Below are 20,806 nucleotides of genomic sequence, written 5' to 3' on the forward strand. Positions count from 1 at the left end.
GTCCTGCTGGTCAGACTTTGTCCACTAGGTGGAGGAATAGGGTGTAACACTGTCCTGCTGGTCAGACTTAGTCCACTAGATGGAGGAATAGGGTGTAACACTGTCCTGCTGGTCAGACTTAGTCCACTAGATGGAGGAATAGGGTGTAACACTGTCCTCCTGGTCAGACTTAGTCCACTAGATGGAGGAATAGGGTGTAACACTGTCCTGCTGGTCAGACTTAGTCCACTAGATGGAGGAATAGGGTGTAACACTGTCCTCCGTGTCAGACTTAGTCCACTAGATGGAGGAATAGGGTGTAACACTGTCCTCCTGGTCAGAAGTAGTCCACTAGATGGAGGAATAGGGTGTAACACTGTCCTCCTGGTCAGACTTAGTCCACTAGATGGAGGAATAGGGTGTAACACTGTCCTCCTGGTCAGAAGTAGTCCACTAGATGGAGAAATAGGGTGTAACACTGTCCTCCTGGTCAGACTTAGTCCACTAGATGGAGGAATAGGGTGTAACACTGTCCTCCTGGTCAGACTTAGTCCACTAGATGGAGGAATAGGGTGTAACCCTGTCCTGCTGGTCAGACTTAGTCCACTAGATGGAGGAATAGGGTGTAACACTGTCCTCCTGGTCAGACTTAGTCCACTAGATGGAGGAATAGGGTGTAACACTGTCCTGCTGGTCAGACTTAGTCCACTAGATGGAGGAATAGGGTGTAACACTGTCCTCCTGGTCAGACTTAGTCCACTAGATGGAGGAATAGGGTGTAACACTGTCCTCCTGGTCAGAAGTAGTCCACTAGATGGAGGAATAGGGTGTAACACTGTCCTCCTGGTCAGACTTAGTCCACTAGATGTAGGAATAGGGTGTAACACTGTCCTCCTGGTCAGACTTAGTCCACTAGATGGAGGAATAGGGTGTAACACTGTCCTCCTGGTCAGACTTAGTCCACTAGATGGAGGAATAGGGTGTAACACTGTCCTCCTGGTCAGACTTAGTCCACTAGATGGAGAAATAGGGTGTAACCCTGTCCTCCTGGTCAGACTTAGTCCACTAGATGGAGGAATAGGGTGTAACCCTGTCCTGCTGGTCAGACTTAGTCCACTAGATGGAGGAATAGGGTGTAACACTGTCCTCCTGGTCAGACTTAGTCGTCTAGATGGAGGAATAGGTTGTAACACTGTCCTGCTGGTCAGACTTAGTCCACTAGATGGAGGAATAGGGTGTAACACTGTCCTCCTGGTCAGACTTAGTCCACTAGATGGAGGAATAGGGTGTAACACTGTCCTCCTGGTCAGACTTAGTCCACTAGATGGAGGAATAGGGTGTAACACTGTCCTCCTGGTCAGACTTAGTCCACTAGATGGAGGAATAGGGTGTAACACTGTCCTCCTGGTCAGACTTAGTCCACTAGATGGAGGAATAGGGTGTAACACTGTCCTCCTGGTCAGACTTAGTCCACTAGATGGAGGAATAGGGTATAATTTAAGACCTAGCTATAGTCACTGATGGTGTCCCCTGTCCCTCCCTGCCCTAGGTGAACCTGTCCCATGCTGAGGCTTTTTCAGGGGCCTATAATGGAGAGTACTGGGCCGTCATCGGGTTTGGAAAGAATTTTACCAGCTACCTGACCAAGAGGTGAGACCTACCTCTGGACTTGTCTCTAGTCTAGTCTCATCTTCTTTCCTTGTTCTTCTGTTCTCCTCTCTTCTCTTCTCTTCTGTTCTCCTGTCTTCCCTTCTGCTCTCCTCTCTTCTCTTCTCTTCTGTTCTCCTGTCTTCTCTTCTGTTCTCCTCTCTTCTCTTCTGTTCTCTTCTCTTCTCTTCTGTTCTCCTGTCTTCTCTTCTGTTCTCCTCTCTTCTCTTCTCTTCTGTTCTCCTGTATTCTCTTCTGTTCTCCTCTCTTCTCTTCTGTTCTCCTGTCTTCTCTTCTGTTCTCTTCTCTTCTGTTCTCCTCTCTTCTCTTCTGTTCTATTCTCTTCTCTTCTGTTCTCCTGTCTTCTCTTCTGCTCTCTTCTCTTCTCTTCTGTTCTCCTCTCTTCTCTTCTCTTCTGTTCTCCTCTCTTCTCTTCTCTTCTGTTCTCCTCTCTTCTCCTCTGTTCTCCTCTCTTCTCTTCTGTTCTCTTCTCTTCTGTTCTCTTCTCTTCTGTTCTCCTGTCTTCTCTTCTGTTCTCCTCTCTTCTCTTCTGTTCTCCTCTCTTCTCTTCTGTTCTCTTCTCTTCTGTTCTCTTCTCTTCTGTTCTCCTCTCTTCTCTTCTCTTCTGTTCTCCTGTATTCTCTTCTGTTCTCCTGTCTTCTCTTCTGTTCTCTTCTCCCATTCACTCTAAAACACTGTCAATAACCAGGTTTCCTTCCACAGTCAAACCGTATACATTTTGAATTGTTTAATCATGACAGTTGTGATGGAAACAGTTAGCAGACAGATCATTTGTTCATTCGACATGGTGGGACCTTTTTGTGTCTGTAAAATGCACAAATATTGATATAATAACCATCATATCGAAGTCAACTTGAAGTCACGCGATGACATGTTGAGGTGTCCTCCCACTACGACTCAGGAAACCATACAGTTTATTAGACTACAGATGAAATAAGTTATGATGAACTTCACAGGGTGGTGAAAGAGCACGGTGATGAGCTTGATGCTCCTTTCCAATCAATATCCAGGGTCTTATTCTGGTGACATGAAGCTTAATTTGCCGTTTGACAAATAAAAATATTCTTGCTCCTATCCATAATAATCTCATTATGTAGACGAAAATGTATTAAATAAAACAATTCCCTCATCAATCTACACATAATAACCCATAATGACAAAGCAAAAACAGGTTTTTAGAAATGTTTGCAAATGAATAATTAAAAAAAAAAAACGAATAGCGTATTTACATAAGTATTCAGATTCTTTGCTTTGAGACTCGAAATTGAGCTCAGGTGCATCCTGTTACCATTGATCATCCTTGATGTTTCTACAACTTGATTGGAGTCTACCTGTGGTAAATTCAATTGATTGGACATGATTTGGAAAGGCACGCACCTGTCTATATAAGGTCCCACAGTTGACAGTGCATGTCAGAGCAAAAACCAAGCCACGACACAGGATGGTGTCAAGGCACAGATCTGGGGAAGGGTACCAAAACATTTCTGCAGTATTGAATTTCCCCAAGAACACAGTGGCCTCCATCATCCTTAAATGGAAGAAGTTTGGAATCACCAAGACTCCTCCTAGAGCTGGCCGCCTGGCCAAACTGAGCAATCGGGGGAGAAGGGTCTTGGTCAGGGAGGTAAGCAAGAACCTGATGGTCAGTCTGACAGAGCTCCAGAGTTCCTCTGTGGAGATGGGAGAACTTTCCAGATGGATAATCATCTCTGCATCACTCCCTCAATCAGGCCTTTATGGTAGAGTGGCCAGACGTAAGCCACTCCTCAGTAAAAGGCACACGACAGCCCGCTTGGAGTTTGCCAAAAGGCACCTAATGGATTCTCAGACCATGAGAAACAAGATTATCTGGTCTGATGAAACCAAGATTGAACTCTTAGGCCTGAATGCCAAGTGTCACATCTGGAAGAAACCTGGCGCCATCCCTACGGTGAAGCATGGTGGTGGCAGCATCATGCTGTGGGGATGTTTTAGCGGCAGGGACTAGGGACTGTGAGACTAGTCAGGAACGAGGGAAAGATGAACAGAGCAAAGTACAGAGAAATCCTTGATGAAAACCTGCTCTAGAGCGCTCAGGACATCAGACTGTGGCGACGGTTCACCTTCCAACAGAACAAAAATGTGTGTTTTAGCTTTGTCATTATGGGGTATTGTGGGGGGAAAACGATTTAATCCATTTTACAATAAGGCTGTAACGTAACAAAATGTGGAAAAAGAGAAGGGGTCTGAATACTTTACCAATGCACTGTAATGTTGCCAAGCCATAAAGTACTCATGTCTGCTCTGTGGTGTGTGTTGTATTATACAGGATCCTTACAGTATCATGTCTGTTCTGTGGTGTGTGTTGTATTATACAGGATCCTTACAGTGTCATGTCTCTGTGGTGTGTGTTGTACTATACAGGATCCTTACTGTATCATGTTTGTTCTGTGGTGTGTGTTGTATTATACAGGATCCTTACAGTATCATGTCTCTGTGGTGTGTGTTGTATTATACAGGATCCTCACTGTATCATGTCTCTGTGGTGTGTGTTGTACTATACAGGATCATTACAGTATCATGTTTGTTCTGTGGTGTGTGTTGTATTATACAGGATCCTTACAGTATCATGTTTGTTCTGTGGTGTGTGTTGTATTATACAGGATCCTTACTGTATCATGTTTGTTCTGTGGTGTGTGTTGTATTATACAGGATCCTTACAGTATCATGTCTCTGTGGTGTGTGTTGTATTATACAGGATCCTTACTGTATCATGTCTCTGTGGTGTGTGTTGTATTATACAGGATCCTTACTGTATCATGTCTGTTCTGTGGTGTGTGTTGTATTATACAGGATCCTTACAGTATCATGTCTCTGTGGTGTGTGTTGTACTATACAGGATCCTTACTGTATCATGTCTGTTCTGTGGTGTGTGTTGTATTATACAGGATCCTTACAGTGTCATGTCTCTGTGGTGTGTGTTGTATTATACAGGATCCTTACAGTATCATGTTTGTTCTGTGGTATGTGTTGTATTATACAGGATCCTTACAGTATCATGTCTCTGTGGTGTGTGTTGTATTATACAGGATCCTTACAGTATCATGTTTGTTCTGTGGTGTGTGTTGTATTATACAGGATCCTTGCAGTATCATGTTTGTTCTGTGGTGTGTGTTGTACTATACAGGATCCTTACAGTATCATGTTTGTTCTGTGGTGTGTGTTGTATTATACAGGATCCTTACAGTATCATGTTTGTTCTGTGGTGTGTGTTGTATTATACAGGATCCTTACAGTATCATGTTTGTTCTGTGGTGTGTGTTGTATTATACAGGATCCTTACAGTATCATGTTTGTTCTGTGGTGTGTGTTGTATTATACAGGATCCTTACAGTATCATGTTTGTTCTGTGGTGTGTGTTGTATTATACAGGATCCTTACTGTATCATGTTTGTTCTGTGGTGTGTGTTGTATTATACAGGATGATCCAGCGGCAGGTCTCTAAGGAGGTGGTGGATGGAGGGTCGGTGCACGTCTGGTTGGACCTGACCAGTAAGCTTTCACTCCGCAGTCTGTTGGCATGTGACACAGTGTGAAATAATTCACCCTCAGAGAGACTAGAGTAGAATTATAATACAATACAATACAATACCATACAATACAATGGAATACAATACAATACAATACAATACAATACAATACAATACAATACAATACAATGGAATACAATACAATACAATACAATACAATACAATACAATACAATACAATACAATACAATACAATACAATACAATACAATACAATAGATACTTTGTCTGTGAAAATGACCACTAGGTGGTAGTGTAACAGTGTGGGTCTTCTGAATGATGGTTTATCTCCCAAATGATGGAGATTGGAAAAGGCATTTTAATGATGATTCATCTTGAGATGTTTTTTTTAATGTTTATTAAATTGATCAATGAAAAGTGTTTTTTCAAGCGATAATAGACTTGATAATGATGCCATTGTTTTCACCTCGTAGTGTGTTTTTGTCACCAGATCAACAGATCGCCATGATGCTTCAGAAGAAACTAGCCGATGCCTTTGAGGTACAACCAGAGTTCCCTGTTGTTTCCTCCCTGCAGATCTACCTGCTCTTTCTTCAATGTGAACGGAGCCTTATTGGCGCCGTCTGGCTTTGAAAACCTTATACAGATGATATCTTTATCTAGTGTAATACACACTGACTGCATGGCAGCAGGGTCTTTCTCTGTTCTGCTCATCTGGCCCGATCCCAGCTATTGAAGTAGCTTGTTCAGACTGTTGAGATGCAGCCCAGCTGTTGAAGTAGCTTGTTCAGACTGTTGAGACGCAGCCCAGCTGTTGAAGTAGCATGTTCAGACTGTTGAGACGCAGCCCAGCTGTTGAAGTAGCTTGTTCAGACTGTTGAGACGCAGCCCAGCTATTGAAGTAGCTTGTTCAGACTGTTGAGATGCAGCCCAGCTGTTGAAGTAGCTTGTTCAGACTGTTGAGATGCAGCTCAGCTATTGAAGTAGCTTGTTCAGACTGTTGAGATGCAGCCCAGCTGTTGAAGTAGCTTGTTCAGACTGTTGAGATGCAGCCCAGCTATTGAAGTAGCTTGTTCAGACTGTTGAGATGCAGCCCAGCTGTTGAAGTAGCTTGTTCAGACTGTTGAGATGCAGCCCAGCTGTTGAAGTAGCTTGTTCAGACTGTTGAGATGCAGCCCAGCTGTTGATAAAGATACATCCAGTAGTGAAGTGAAACAGTCTGTTCCCTCCTCAGGACTTCGTCCAGTATAAGATGGGGAGCATGTCTTACCTGGTCTCTCTTCCTGTCAAGGTAGGACAACAATAACCCCTTAAAACACTCACTGCACCCTTAAAGGCACCCTATTCCCATAAGGCTCTGGTCAAAAGTAGTGCACTATGTAGGGAATAGGGTGCTATTTGGGGATCCCACTCTGTTGATAGTATTTTGCCATCCCCACCCACTAGCCTTGATGCTAACCTAGCTTCCTTATGCTACAGCAACATGTTTTCTTGCCAAGACCATTGATTCTGACGAGGGCCAATGATGGTTGAAACGTCATGATTTTAACTCAAATTAGATTAAGTATGAAGTTCTTAAATGTGAGTGAGAGTCGCACCTATTCCTTCTGAAGGACTGTGATGTAGCCTGCCTTATTGAATGTATAACCTTGGTCCGTTCCACTGGTCCCTGATCAATACACAGATGCACACTGGGAGGAAAATATTCAACTGACTATTTCTCTTTGTCCCGTTTCTCTTTCCAGTTTGAGGAGCCCATCTATGGCAGCATGAACTCAGACTTCACCACGTTTGTGACGCCAGGAGCCGTTCTGAGGTAGAGATTCAGTCCACGTCTGAACCTAGTCAGCTTTACTGAGACAAAGATGTAGTTCTCTCTTTATCCTCTCTTTTCCTGCTTTCCTTGTCTCTCCTATTTCCCCCTCCCTTCTTCTCTCTCTCCCCCCTCCCTTCTCTCTCTCTCCCCTCCCCCTCCCTTCTCTCTCTCCCCCTCCCTTCTCTCTCTCCCCCTCCCTTCTCTCTCTCTCCCCTCCCCCCTCCCTTCTCTCTCTCCCCTCCCCCCTCCCTTCTCTCTCTCCCCCTCCCTTCTCTCTCTCCCCCTCCCTTCTCTCTCTCTCCCCTCCCCCCTCCCTTCTCTCTCTCCCCTCCCCCCTCCCTTCTCTCTCTCCCCCTCCCTTCTGCTCTCTCTCCCCCCTCCCTTCTCTCTCTCCCCCCTCCCTTCTCTCTCTCCCCCCTCCCTTCTCTCTCTCCCCCTCCCTTCTCTCTCTCCCCCTCCCTTCGCGCTCTCCCCCTCCCTTCTCTCTCTCCCCCTCCCTTCTCTCTCTCCCCCTCCCTTCTCTCTCTCCCCCTCCCTTCTCTCTCTCCCCCTCCCTTCGCTCTCTCCCCCTCCCTTCTCTCTCTCCCCCTCCCTTCTCTCTCTTACCCTCCCTTCCCTCTCCCCCTCCTCTCTCTCCTCCTCCCTTCTCTCTCTCTCCCCCTCTCTTCTGCTCTCTCTCCCCCTCCTCCCTCTCACCCTTCTTTCTCTCTCTCACACTCCCTTCTCTCTCTCACCCTCCCTTCTCTCTCCCCCCTCCCTCCTTCTCTCCCTCCCTCCTCTCTCCCCTCATTCTCTCCCTTCCCTTCTTCTCTCTCTCCTGCACACCTTCTCTCTCTCCCTCCCTTCTCCCTCATTCTCCCCTCCCTTTTCTCTCTACACAGCATCACGTTCTACCTGGCAGTGGGCTTGACGGCTCTGTCCTTCGTGATAGAGAGGAAGGAGGGGCTAATGGACAGGTGCTGGGTTGCAGGTAAGAGGTTCATTAAGTGGATAACAGACTGTGTTCCAAATGGCACCCTATACCCTATTTAGTGCACTACTGTTGACAAGGGCCCAAGTGTCCCCAATGCCACCCTGTTATCTATATAGCGCACCGGACAAAACTAGTGCACTATATAGCCCTGGGGTATTCAACTCTTACCCTGCTGGTTTTCTGTTCTACCTGATCATTTATATCACCCACCTGGTGTCCCAGGTCTAAACCAGTCCCTGATTAGAGGGGAATCGCCCACCTGGTGTCCCAGGTCTAAACCAGTCCCTGGTTAGAGGGGAATCACCCACCTGGTGTCCCAGGTCTAAATCAGTCCCTGATTAGAGGGGAATCACCCACCTGGTGTCCCAGGTCTAAATCAGGCCCTGATTAGAGGGGAATCACCCACCTGGTGTCCCAGGTCTAAACCAGTCCCTGATTAGAGGGGAATCACCCACCTGGTGTCCCAGGTCTAAACCAGTCCCTGATTAGAGGGGAATCACCCACCTGGTGTCCCAGGTCTAAATCAGTCCCTGGTTAGAGGGGAATCACCCACCTGGTGTCCCAGGTCTAAATCAGGCCCTGATTAGAGGGGAATCACCCACCTGGTGTCCCAGGTCTAAACCAGTCCCTGATTAGAGGGGAATCACCCACCTGGTGTCCCAGGTCCAAACCAGTCCCTGATTAGAGGGGAATCACCCACCTGGTGTCCCAGGTCTAAATTAGTCCCTGATTAGAGGGGAATCACCCACCTGGTGTCCCAGGTCTAAATCAGTCCCTGATTAGAGGGGAATCACCCACCTGGTGTCCCAGGTCTAAACCAGTCCCTGGTTAGAGGGGAATCACCCACCTGGTGTCCCAGGTCTAAACCAGTCCCTGGTTAGAGGGGAATCACCCACCTGGTGTCCCAGGTCTAAATCAGTCCCTGGTTAGAGGGGAATCACCCACCTGGTGTCCCAGGTCTAAACCAGTCCCTGGTTAGAGGGGAATCACCCACCTGGTGTCCCAGGTCTAAATCAGTCCCTGATTAGAGGGGAATCACCCACCTGGTGTCCCAGGTCTAAATCAGTCCCTGATTAGAGGGGAATCACCCACCTGGTGTCCCAGGTCTAAATCAGTCCCTGATTAGAGGGGAACAATGACACAACACAGTGGAACTGGCTTGGATATAGAGAATATCGTTCCATTTTTAGATGCATTGACAGTTTGGGGTCATTATCTATGTAGTGACCAGTACAGACCACTAGGGGGAGGTGGATTATCCTGACCAGTAATCAGAAGATCTGGTTAAATCACCATGGGCCAGTTGGTCAGAACATTAAATTATCTTCTCCCCACCTTCCTCTTCCTTTTCTCCTGTCCCACTATTCTCTCCCTCTCTCTCTCTCCCTCCCTTTCTCCTCTCCTCTATTTCACTCTCTTCTTCATTCTCTCTCTCGCTGTCTCCTCTCTCTCTCTCCCTCTCTCTCTTTCCCTCTATTTCACTCTCTCCTTCGTTCTCTCTCTCCCTCCCTTTCTCCTCTCCTCTATTTCACTCTCTCTCTGTCTCCTCTCTCCCTCCCTTCCTTTCTCCTCTCCTCTATTTCACTCTCTCCTTCGTTTTCCTTCTCCCTCTCTGTCTCCTCTCTCTCCAGGTGTTAGTTCGTTGGAGACTGTGCTGGCCCATCTCATCTCCCAGCTGTTTGTCATCAGCATCCAGGTCATTCTACTACTGCTCTTAATGCTGCTCGTCTTCAAGGTAACATACACACACACGTAGACACACACCCATACACACATACAAACACACACACACAAGCACACAGACACACACACACCTACACAGCAGCCTCCATCCGTCTTCATCAGCAAGGCTTATCATGACTCCTGAATGATTGAACATCCCTGTCTCATGTTCACTTCCCTGTGCCACTGGTGTTCTACACACACTGAGCAGCACAGTGTGACTGGTGTTGTACACACACTGAACAGCACGGTGTGACTGGTGTTGTACACACACTGAGCAGCACGGTGTGACTGGTGTTGTACACACACTGAACAGCACGGTGTGACTGGTGTTGTACACACACTGAACAGCACGGTGTGACTGGTGTTGTACACACACTGAGCAGCACGGTGTGACTGGTGTTGTACACACACTGAACAGCACGGTGTGACTGGTGTTGTACACACACTGAACAGCACAGTGTGACTGGTGTTGTACACACACTGAACAGCACGGTGTGACTGGTGTTGTACACACACTGAGCAGCACGGTGTGATTGTGGAGATGTATATATGGTGTTGTACACACACTGAGCAGCACGGTGTGACTGGTGATGTATATATGGTGGAGTGTTAGGGAATATGGGGGATAGTCAGGCAGAGATGTTGACTTGTAATGCAGAGTTGACTTCAAAAGCTCCTCTGTGGCTGCAGAACCCGAGTTCTGGCTTGACTACTTCAATACTACACGGTACGGTACCCTGCATTACCTTATGTAGTGGTCCAACACCTCCATCTAGTGGCCGCTTGGTGGTATTACTGCATGGATACTGTATTGAGAAATAGTTCAGAAGAAAGGGAAGCAGGTGAAGTTTAATTAGTAAAATGTTGAAGGGACATTCTGTGTTTTCCACATCCATGTGTTTTATTTCAAAATGAATGATACACCCATTTATTTTTGAAGAATATAACTGACTTGCCTAGTTAAAAAAATAAAATGTCTCACACACCAAACAATTAATGCTAAATGTCACCCAACAACAGTTCCATCCACGTGCCTGTCGACAATCAATGGAGTCTGAAGTTTCTATTCATCCGTTGACCTCAGGTTGACCTTTCCAGACCTGGGTTCAAATCTTTCACATACTAAAATAAATAAAGTATCTCTCATGCTATAAAGGAGAAGCGTGACATTGATCCTTAAGAGGTTATGTCAGCTTGTCAGCCTCTTGGGGCTAGGGGGCAGAATTTTCACTTTTGGATAAATAGCGTGCCCAATTTCAACTTCCTGCTACTCATGCCAAAAATATAAGATATGCATATTATTCATAGATTTGGATAGAGAACCCTCTGAAGTTTCTAAAACTGTTTGAATCATGTCTGTGAGTATAACAGAACCTATGTAGCAGGCAAAACCCAGAGGACTAACTGTTCCGAATTTTTTTTTCTCTCTCTGTTCCCTGAGTTGTCATTGCCCAGGGATATTTCTTATGAACCTGTTTTCAGTTCCTACCGCTTCCACTGGATGTCACCAGTCTTTGGAATTTGGTTGAGGTTATTCCTTTGTGCAGTGAAGAAGTAGGCCAACTAGGAACTGGGTAACACTGTTGAGAGTTGGGCAAGTCGTAAAAAGTATCGCTGGTTTGTTTTCAGTCCTGTATTGAACACAGATTAGACCCGTCTACAATTTGATCGATTATTAACGTTTAAAAATACCTAAAGTTGTATTACAAAAGTAGTTTGAACTATTTTGGAAAAGTTTATAGGCAACTTTTGAAATATTTTGTAGTGACGTTGCGTTTTTTGTAAGCTGTTTTTTTCTGGATCAAACGCTTCAAATAAATGGACATTTTGGATATATATGGACGGAATTAATCGAACAAAAGGACCAATTGTGATGTTTATGGGACATATTGGAGTGCCAACAAAAGAAGCTCGTCAAAGGCATGTTTTATATTTTATTTCAGCGTTTTGTGTAGCGTCTGCAGGGTTGTAATATGCTAGCTCCTTTGTTTACTGCTGGTGTAGATGGTGCAGGCTATCAGATAATAGCTTCTTATGCTTTTGCCGAAAAGCATTTTTAAAATCTGACACGTTGACTGGATTCACAACGAGTGTAGCTTTAATTGAGTATCTTACATGTGTGATTTAATGAAAGTTAGAATTTTATAGCATTTTATTTGAATCTGGCGCTCTGCATTTTCCCTGGCCATTGGCCAGTTGAGACATTAGCCTCCCGCCTCTCCCTAACTAGGCTACCCTGCCGCCACATAGTCCAAAGAGGTGTCTGGAGTATATATTTATATTCTTACCAGTACCTGAGTCCATCATATCTAAGGAATCACCACGACAACAGCCTTTGATTGCTGTGGCAACCGAGCAGCCATGTGCTTTTCCCCTGCAGTCTATTTTTACACCTTGTCAGTGGAGGCAGACAGACTCACGCACCCGTACACGCACACACACACACACACACACACACACACACACACACACACACACACACACACACACACACACACACACACACACACACACAGGTCTCTGTATTGTGACAATGTAACAGACACAATATCATTGAATAACATGACATGCTCTTTCACCTTCCTCACTCTTGTTACCATCCCTCCTTTTCTGTCTTTCTCACTTTTTACTGTCTCCTCCCATCCAACATAATCTCTCTCTCTCTCTCTCTCTCTCTCTCCCCTTCCACCTTTCCCCATCCCACCCATCTTTTCCCCTACACCTCGACCTCTCCACCCTCCCTCCCCCTCCTCTGTCTCTCCCCTCTCTCCTCTGTCTCTCCCCTCCCCCTCCCTCCCTCTCCTATGTCTCTCCCCCTCCTTTGCCTCTCCCCCTCTCTCCCCCTCCTCTGCTTCTTCCCCTCCCTCCTCCCTCCTCTGACTCTCCCCTGCCTCTTCCCCTCCCCCTCCTCTGCCTCTTCTCCTCCCCCCTCCTCTGCCTCTCCCCCCCCCTCCCCTGCCTCTTCCCCTCCCCTGCCTCTTCTCCTCCCCCCTCCTCTGCCTCTTCCCTCCCTCCCCCCTCCTCCGCCTCTCCCCCTCCCTCCCCCCTCCCTCCGCCCTTTCTCCCTCCCTCCAGATCCCTAATGAGGGGAGCCTGGTGTTGGTTATAGCTCTGATTGGGCTGCAGGGTGTGACTGGCATCTCCTTTGGTCTGGTCATCTCATCTGCCATCGATGATGAACAGAACGCCAACCAGGCTGCCCTGGGTATCTTCTACCCCAACCTCATCGTCAGTGGTACGTCACACACACACACACACACTGTCTTTTACCTCAACCTCATCGTCAGTGGTACGTCACACACGCACACACACACACACTGTCTTTTACCTCAACCTCATCGTCAGTGGTACGTCACACACGCACACACACACACTGTCTTTTACCTCAACCTCATCGTCAGTGGTACGTCACACACACACACACACACTGTCTTTTACCTCAACCTCATCGTCAGTGGTACGTCACACACGCTAGCACGCACACACTGTCTTTTACCTCAACCTCATCGTCAGTGGTACGTCACACACACACACACACACTGTCTTTTACCTCAACCTCATCGTCAGTGGTACGTCACACACGCTAGCACGCACACACTGTCTTTTACCTCAACCTCATCGTCAGTGGTACGTCACACACGCTAGCACGCACACACACCAAACCTGGGTTGAAATACATGTGTATTTGTTATTTAAATACTTATTTTCTGTGTATTTAATCATGTTGCCTGAATCAATTTCTGTTGAAAGTATTTTAAAGTGTTTTCAAATGATTTCCTATAAATAGCCTAATAGTTATTATTAGAGTATTATTAGTTATTATTAGAGTATTATTAGTTATTATTAGAGCATTATTCGTTATTATTAGAGTATTATTAGTTATTATTAGAGTATTATTAGTTATTATTAGAGTATTATTGGTTATTATTAGAGTATTATTAGTTATAATTAGAGTATTATTAGTTATTATTAGAGTATTATTAGTTATTATTAGAGTATTAATAGTTATTATTAGAGTAGTATTAGTTATTATTAGAGTATTATTAGTTATTATTAGAGTATTATTGGTTATTATTAGAGTATTATTAGTTATTACTATTTGCAAGTTTTTTCAAAAACTATTTTCAAATGCCTCGGTTAAATGCATGGGAGTGTTTGAGTATTTTCAGCTAATTGTCTTATCAAATACAAAATATCTCAATTATTCTAAATGTCTTTGAAAGTAATTCACATACCCTTAATATTATTTGAACCCAGGTCTTACACACACACAAGGATATACACGCACACACACACACACACACACACACACACACACACACACACACCTCAGTAGTATTTTATGGGGGGGTCACTTTGTACATCTACAATATTAGCTCTTACATGTTCTCACAATGAAGTTTAATAAAATGTTATTCAGTTCAATTCTAGTTCAGTTCTTTCAACTCTTTCTGACAGACTCTCTCTTTCTCTAAGTCTCTCTCTCTCTTTCTCTAAGTCTCTCTCTTTCTCTAAGTCTCTCTCTTTCTCTAAGTCTCTCTCTCTCTTTCTCTAAGTCTCTCTCTCTTTCTCTAAGTCTCTCTCTCTCTTTCTCTAAGTCTCTCTCTCTCTTTCTCTAAGTCTCTCTCTCTCTCTTTCTCTAAGTATCTCTCTTTCTCTAAGTCTCTCTCTTTCTCTAAGTCTCTCTCTCTCTTTCTCTAAGTCTCTCTCTTTCTCTAAGTCTCTCTCTTTCTTTCTCTAAGTCTCTCTCTCTCTTTCTCTAAGTCTCTCTCTTTCTCTAAGTCTGTAAGGGTTTTCTTGTGGTGAAGGAGAGACGGACCAAAATGCAGCGTGGTGGTTATTCATGTTCTTTAATAAAGGAACTATACATTAATAAACTAACAAAACAATAAATGTGCGAAAACCTAAACAGTCCTATCTGGTGCAAACACAGAGACAGGAACAATCACCCACAAAACCCAACACAAAACAGGCTACCTAAATATGGTTCCCAATCAGAGACAATGACTAACACCTGCCTCTGATTGAGAACCATATCAGGCCAAACATAGAAATAGACAAACCAGACACACAACATAGAATGCCCACCCAGCTCACGTCCTGACCAACACTAAAACAAGGAAAACACACACGAACGATGGTCAGAACGTGACAAAGTCTCTCTGTTTCTCTAAGTCTCTCTGTTTCTCTAAGTCTCTCTCTTTCTCTAAGTCTCTCTGTTTCTCTAAGACTCTCTCTCGTTCTCTAAGTCTCTCTCTGTTTCTCTAAGACAGTCTCTTTCCTCCTCTCTCTACAGGTATAATCTGGCCTGTGGAGTGCATCCCCTATCCACTACGTTACATCAGTCTGGCCCTGCCCCAGACCTACGCTTCTGAAGCCCTACGATGCATCATGTACAGAGGTAACACACACACACACGTTATCCACTAGCAATTAGCTACACAACACAGTACATTGAAGCTTATATCCTGTCTGCACCGAGTCAGCCCTTAACACACACACACACACAAACACACACACACACGTGTTACCTGAGACTTTAGATACCTGATTCTTCCGGAATCAGCAGTGAACTGTTCTAAATGATTCACAATGCCAGTAGTCACACGGTGGTCTAAATGATTCACAATGCCAGTAGTCACACAGTGTTCTAAATGATTCACAATGCCAGTAGTCACACAGTGTTCTAAATGATTCACAATGCCAGTAGTCACACAGTGTTCTAAATGATTCACAATGCCAGTAGTCACACGGTGGTCTAAATGATTCATAATGCCAGTAGTCACACAGTGTTCTAAATGATTCACAATGCCAGTAGTCACACAGTGTTCTAAATGATTCACAATGCCAGTAGTCACACAGTGTTCTAAATGATTCACAATGCCAGTAGTCACACAGTGTTCTAAATGATTCACAATGCCAGTAGTCACACAGTGTTCTAAATGATTCACAATGCCAGTAGTCACACAGTGGTCTAAATGATTCACAATGCCAGTAGTCACACAGTGTTCTAAATGATTCACAATGCCAGTAGTCAGACAGACACATGTGACTTAGTCATGGGCTTCTAGTGGAGGACAGATATCCTGCTCTGTCTGTCTGTCTGTCTGTCTGTCTGTCTGTCTGTCTGTCTGTCTGTCTGTCTGTCTGCCTGTCTCATCTTCACGTCACAGTAGGACCTGAGCTTCCATGTCAAACTGACACAACACACACACACACGTCATGTGATGACGTCTCTCCCTCAGGTTGGGGTCTCTCCAGGATGATGGTGTGGCGAGGCTTCGCTGTCACCCTGGGCTGGAACACTTTCTTCGTCATCCTGGCCATCGTCATCCTCAAGCTGAGGACCTGAGACGTCTACCCGGGGGGGGAGGGGGGCTTCCTAGTCTCAGGATGTCTGTGTCGGGGGACACTGTGCTTTAAGGGAGAAAGTGCTGGTTTTCCAGAGGTCATCTTGCAGACAGACCCTCACCCACACCGACACGCACAATCACACCCCCTCCTCCCCCCTCCTGCTTGCCAACTAGCTAACCCTGAGAACCAGAGTCTATGGGTGAAGGACTACTAGGTGGGGCGAATCATTCCAAATCTTGCAGGTAGAAATCTACTTCATAGAAAGGAAGAGCGTTCGCTATTCCATTAGAGAGTTGTGGCTGCTCTTTTATGTTGTCGTCTTTCATGCTGCAATGCTTTGAATGTTTCAACCGCCTGAATCTGCCCTGCAGGCAATGTTTCTCAACCCAGTTGTTTTACAGCCTACTTTATTACATACAGCCCAGCTAGCACATTTGGTTCCTTTGAAGTTGTAGGAACGTATGTTTTTTGGTTTCACATTGGTTGTGGGAAGGAAGCCATAGTTTCCTGACCGGTAAAACTGAAAAGTTCTTCAAACATTCTGAGAAGAGAAGTTCCAGGAACAAGCTAAATTGTCACGTCTTACTTCTCTGAACTATCTGAGAACATTCCCAATGTCAAACCAGTTGGCGAACATTACCAACATTGAAATGAAATGTAGCTGTATTTGAACTTATATGAAACGTTGAAATACATAACGTAATGAAATACCAAAATACGTTTTTTTTGTTGTCAAGTTCATTAAATGTTCTGAGAATGTTCCAAAGCCAAACAACTATCCTGCACCATTCCCAGGAAGTTGTGGGAAGGTTGTATGCTAAATAACCATAGAACAACCACACTCTGACCAAGCTCTAAGAAACATATGGTTCTCAGAACGTTATGTGCTTGCTGGGAGTATTGTCTGATTCACAGTGCAGTGCAGGGCCGGGCCAAGCTGTACTGGGCTGGCCTGGTGACGCGTCCACCATAGCTGCTGAAACCATGTTGGAAAGGATAATGTGAAGATAAAATATCAGAGCCAATAACGGTTCAGGTCGTTGCTATAGTGTGAATCAGACATCAGTCAAACGGCTGGTGGACCCAGAGAACTGAGGTTGAGAAACACTGTAGAGTAGAAGTGCTGATCTAGGGTCAGGTCCTCCCTGTCCATAATAATAATGATTTATTGTGATGCAAACAGCTAAACTGATCCTAGATCAACACCTTTACTCTGAGACGCTTGATAATAGGGTTCCTGATCACTGTCATGTATGATCTGCTCCAGAACACACTGTACACAGTACAGGTTATTATAGACCTTAGGCATGTTTGACTTGTACCACCTGTTCTCAACATAACACTGCATTGATTGGAGGTTTATATTTAGAGTTGCTGTTGAGGGTTTATGAATAACCTCTTCTACAGTATATGTTGACTGTATTTACACACATGATAGAGAGATATATTATACTATATATTTCCTATTTTTTGAGGGAACTGTGTGTAAAAAACAAAGAATACAATTTGAATGTTTTTGGTATTGTGCTGTTACTGGATAGAGCTCTTCTTAGCTACTGGTGTGTGGCTAAAGAATGGCCAAGAAGGACTCCCGTTTCACAGACGTTTTACTGAAGGATGTTCTCTGATGATGGGAATTCCTGTTCAGTAGATGTTCTTCTACAACTGGTGGCGACACCGGCTCTGTCCAGGCGCTCGGCCCGGCTCTGTCCAGGCGCTCGGCCACAGAACGATGTCCACGTCCGTGCGATTAGCATGCGAGCAAACCTCCCAGACAACTGACTAACCTCATCATGGCACGCCCACCAACCAACGAGCGACTAGCAGAAGGTGGACAGTAGAACCCACGGGGGAGGAGCTATGCCATCTGCACTACAGTATGGATAGAAGTATATTTTGATGAACTGAAATGCTAAACTCAATGTCGGACAAAAAAAAAACTAAACTTATTTTTGTCCTCCGCAATTTCCAGGGGCCTCTGGGTCTGAATTCATAAAGCAGAGTGGAAGTGCTGATCTAGGACCAGTTTAGCCATTTAAATCATAATGAATAAGATTACATGGACAGGAGGGACCCTGATCCTAGACCAGCCTACCAATTCTGAGGTTATTTGTGGATATGAGCTCTGGTCTCATCTGTATTTTGTTCTGTTTTGCTTCCTGTTGCCTGTTTTGACAGGAAGTGGTGACCCTGTCTCTCTATTGGTTACCAGGTGATCTAACCTCACAGTATTGGCTTGCTGCTGAAGTAGCCTTGGCTTCTGGTTATTGGTGGAATGCTGTATCTCTGGAGTCTGTTGTGTGCCTGTGCTTGCAGCATACCCCTTATAAAAAGGGCAGTTTGATTGATTGTCCTGATGGTGATTGCATGGGGCTTGTCCCGTCGTGGTTGACAGTTCTGTCAGTGGTCGTGTTTGTTTATTGGGATCCCTGTTATCTTTTGCAGAAGCAGCAGCTACTCTTCCTGGGGTCCACCAAAAACACACAACATAACAAGTAACAAAACACTGGTACACTGATAGACAAGGACAGTCACACACATCTAAAAATACATGAATATACAACAATAAAGTGTGTGTGTGTGTGTGTGTGTTACCTGAGAAGGTCATCAGCTTTTAATTACTTTTTGTCTTCCCATCACCCCCCTGCTGCTGGACAGAGTGGTGGCTGCTGGGTAAAGCCCTTGGACATGTACCACAGCAAAGAGTATCCAGTCAGTTCTGTTTTAATGCCATCTCTCCAGCATGTCCACTCATTGTGTTTTATTACTGCTGGTATTATAATGTATTATTCCATATGTGAAATCAAAGTGTCCAACAACAGATATTGAGGTCTCTTAACTTCCCTGAGCCGGGATCAATCCATTTCTCTGATCCAATGGGAGCTCTCTATATATTTCAGAGTTTCTATTGGGTTTGGGGATGATTGACAGCAGCCCGTGGTATTCCGGGGGATCTGAGATTTCGTATCTTGTATTTCTAGTGTCCATCCTTCAAAGTCGTGCCATTGACCACTATTACTGACTGAGAAATATGTTTACACGCATCGAACCGACAAAGTGCTGATGACTTGAACAGACAAAAGGCTGAGAAGAGCTCACGGCAGAAGGAGCTAGTTCACGTCACTCGGTTTGTGGTTTATAAATATGATAATAGAGAAGGTACCATGTTAACTTATGAAGCTAAAGCATCTACACCAGCATGTGTGTTACTGAAATTGATTGATGTTTTCTGAAGAATTGTGAATTTTAGACCGTAAGGCAACTTTTCAAGGTGACTGCAGAAGTTACATTTACTGTGCTTCCCAAATGGCACCCTTTTCCCTACATAGTGCACTATTTTTTTGACCAAACCCCTATGGGCCCTGGTCAAAAGTAGTGCACTATATATATAAGGAATAGGGTTGGCATTTGGGGTGCATTCTTAAACGTCCTTGTTTAACGTGGCATATTTTAGAAAAGTCAAGTTTGTATTATAGAGAGAGAGTGTTATACAAATCAAGTTTCAATTGAGGAAAGTGACATAAATATTTATATGTACCGCATTGGGGTCAAGAGGTCAAGGACCATCACGGCTGAACCTTTGAGTTTATTAAGTGTTAATTCATGTGGAACTCCATATTTATTGTGTTACCTGTTTTGCTCACGCTCCGTTGCCTTTTATGTGTTTTGCTTTGTGCTGCTATTTCCCACATCTTAAGGGACACATCCACATTCATCTGGGATGTATGTGTCTTACAAATGACATAACAGGTGTTATAAACACGTGTGACTGCAAATGACTTGTGACTTATCTTATGACGACTGACATGACACAAACTGGAGTTGGGGTTGGAAATCCATCAAATCCTTCATTAGATTGTAGCCCTGTTATAACAGACATAATATATATATATATATATATATATATATATATATATATATATATATATATATATATATATATATAACCTGTTATGTCAGCTTATGACAACTGACTTAACACTGTCATGACACCAAACTGTTATCTAGGTCAGCTAGTTACCACTAGCCAACTAGCTTATAGATAATTTTAAGACTATTCATGTCATTTGTTTTGTCAATGATATGTAGGCCTTATGCCAGGGCATAGGGTTCAGGTAACGTGTTAGCTGCCATGTATAGGTTACGTCCCAAATGGCACCCTATTCTCTACATAGTGCACTCATTTTTACCAGAGGCCTATGGGTACTGGTCAAAGGTAGTGCACTATAAAGGCAATAGGGTGGCATTTGGAACACAGCGTCAGCTCTGCTGGTGTCTGTGACTCTATACTTCTACCTCCTCCATGTTCCCCCCCAAAGGGCCTTTTATATATGTATCCATACCAGACCTGGGTTCAAATACTATTTGGAATCTTTCGAATCATTTCATCCTTTGCTTTTAGCCTGTCTGGAATACGAGATGGGCGGGGTTTGCAGTTTTGCAACTATTCTATTGGTTCCATTGTGCCAGGCAAACATGATCGAGCCCAGCTAAAGGATTTTAAGTTACTGTATTTTGAATATACTGAACAAAAATAAGCGCAAGAAGTGTTGGTCCTATGTTTTATGAGCTGAAATAAAAGTTCCCAGAAATTTTCCATGTGCACAAAAAGCTTATTTCTCTCAAATTTTGTTCACTATTTTTTTCCCATCCCAGTTAGTGAGCATTTTTCTTTTGTCAAGATAATCCATCCACCTGACAGGTGTGGCATATCAAGAAGCTGATTAAACAGCATGATCATTACACAGGTACACCTTGTGTTG

General features: G+C 44.4%; 1 protein-coding gene across 3 annotated transcripts in view; it reads left to right on the forward strand.

Moving 5' to 3' along the window:
* Positions 1-19,937, forward strand: part of LOC139381685 (ABC transporter G family member 23-like) — a 56,871-nt gene extending 36,934 nt beyond the window's left edge. For all 3 annotated transcript variants that reach the window (XM_071125382.1, XM_071125383.1, XM_071125385.1), the window contains 11 exons: positions 1,529-1,629; positions 5,108-5,178; positions 5,666-5,715; positions 6,410-6,466; positions 6,921-6,991; positions 7,873-7,961; positions 9,596-9,699; positions 12,765-12,924; positions 14,986-15,090; positions 15,935-16,285; positions 18,489-19,937. In XM_071125382.1, coding sequence (XP_070981483.1) covers positions 1,529-1,629; positions 5,108-5,178; positions 5,666-5,715; positions 6,410-6,466; positions 6,921-6,991; positions 7,873-7,961; positions 9,596-9,699; positions 12,765-12,924; positions 14,986-15,090; positions 15,935-16,041 — 915 coding nt within the window. In that variant the 3' untranslated portion in view covers positions 16,042-16,285; positions 18,489-19,937. The remainder of the gene's footprint in view (positions 1-1,528; positions 1,630-5,107; positions 5,179-5,665; positions 5,716-6,409; positions 6,467-6,920; positions 6,992-7,872; positions 7,962-9,595; positions 9,700-12,764; positions 12,925-14,985; positions 15,091-15,934; positions 16,286-18,488) is intronic.
* Positions 19,938-20,806: the final 869 nt, after the last annotated feature.

This window comes from Oncorhynchus clarkii, chromosome 23 (genome assembly GCF_045791955.1).
Source record: "Oncorhynchus clarkii lewisi isolate Uvic-CL-2024 chromosome 23, UVic_Ocla_1.0, whole genome shotgun sequence".
NCBI lineage: Eukaryota > Metazoa > Chordata > Actinopteri > Salmoniformes > Salmonidae > Oncorhynchus > Oncorhynchus clarkii.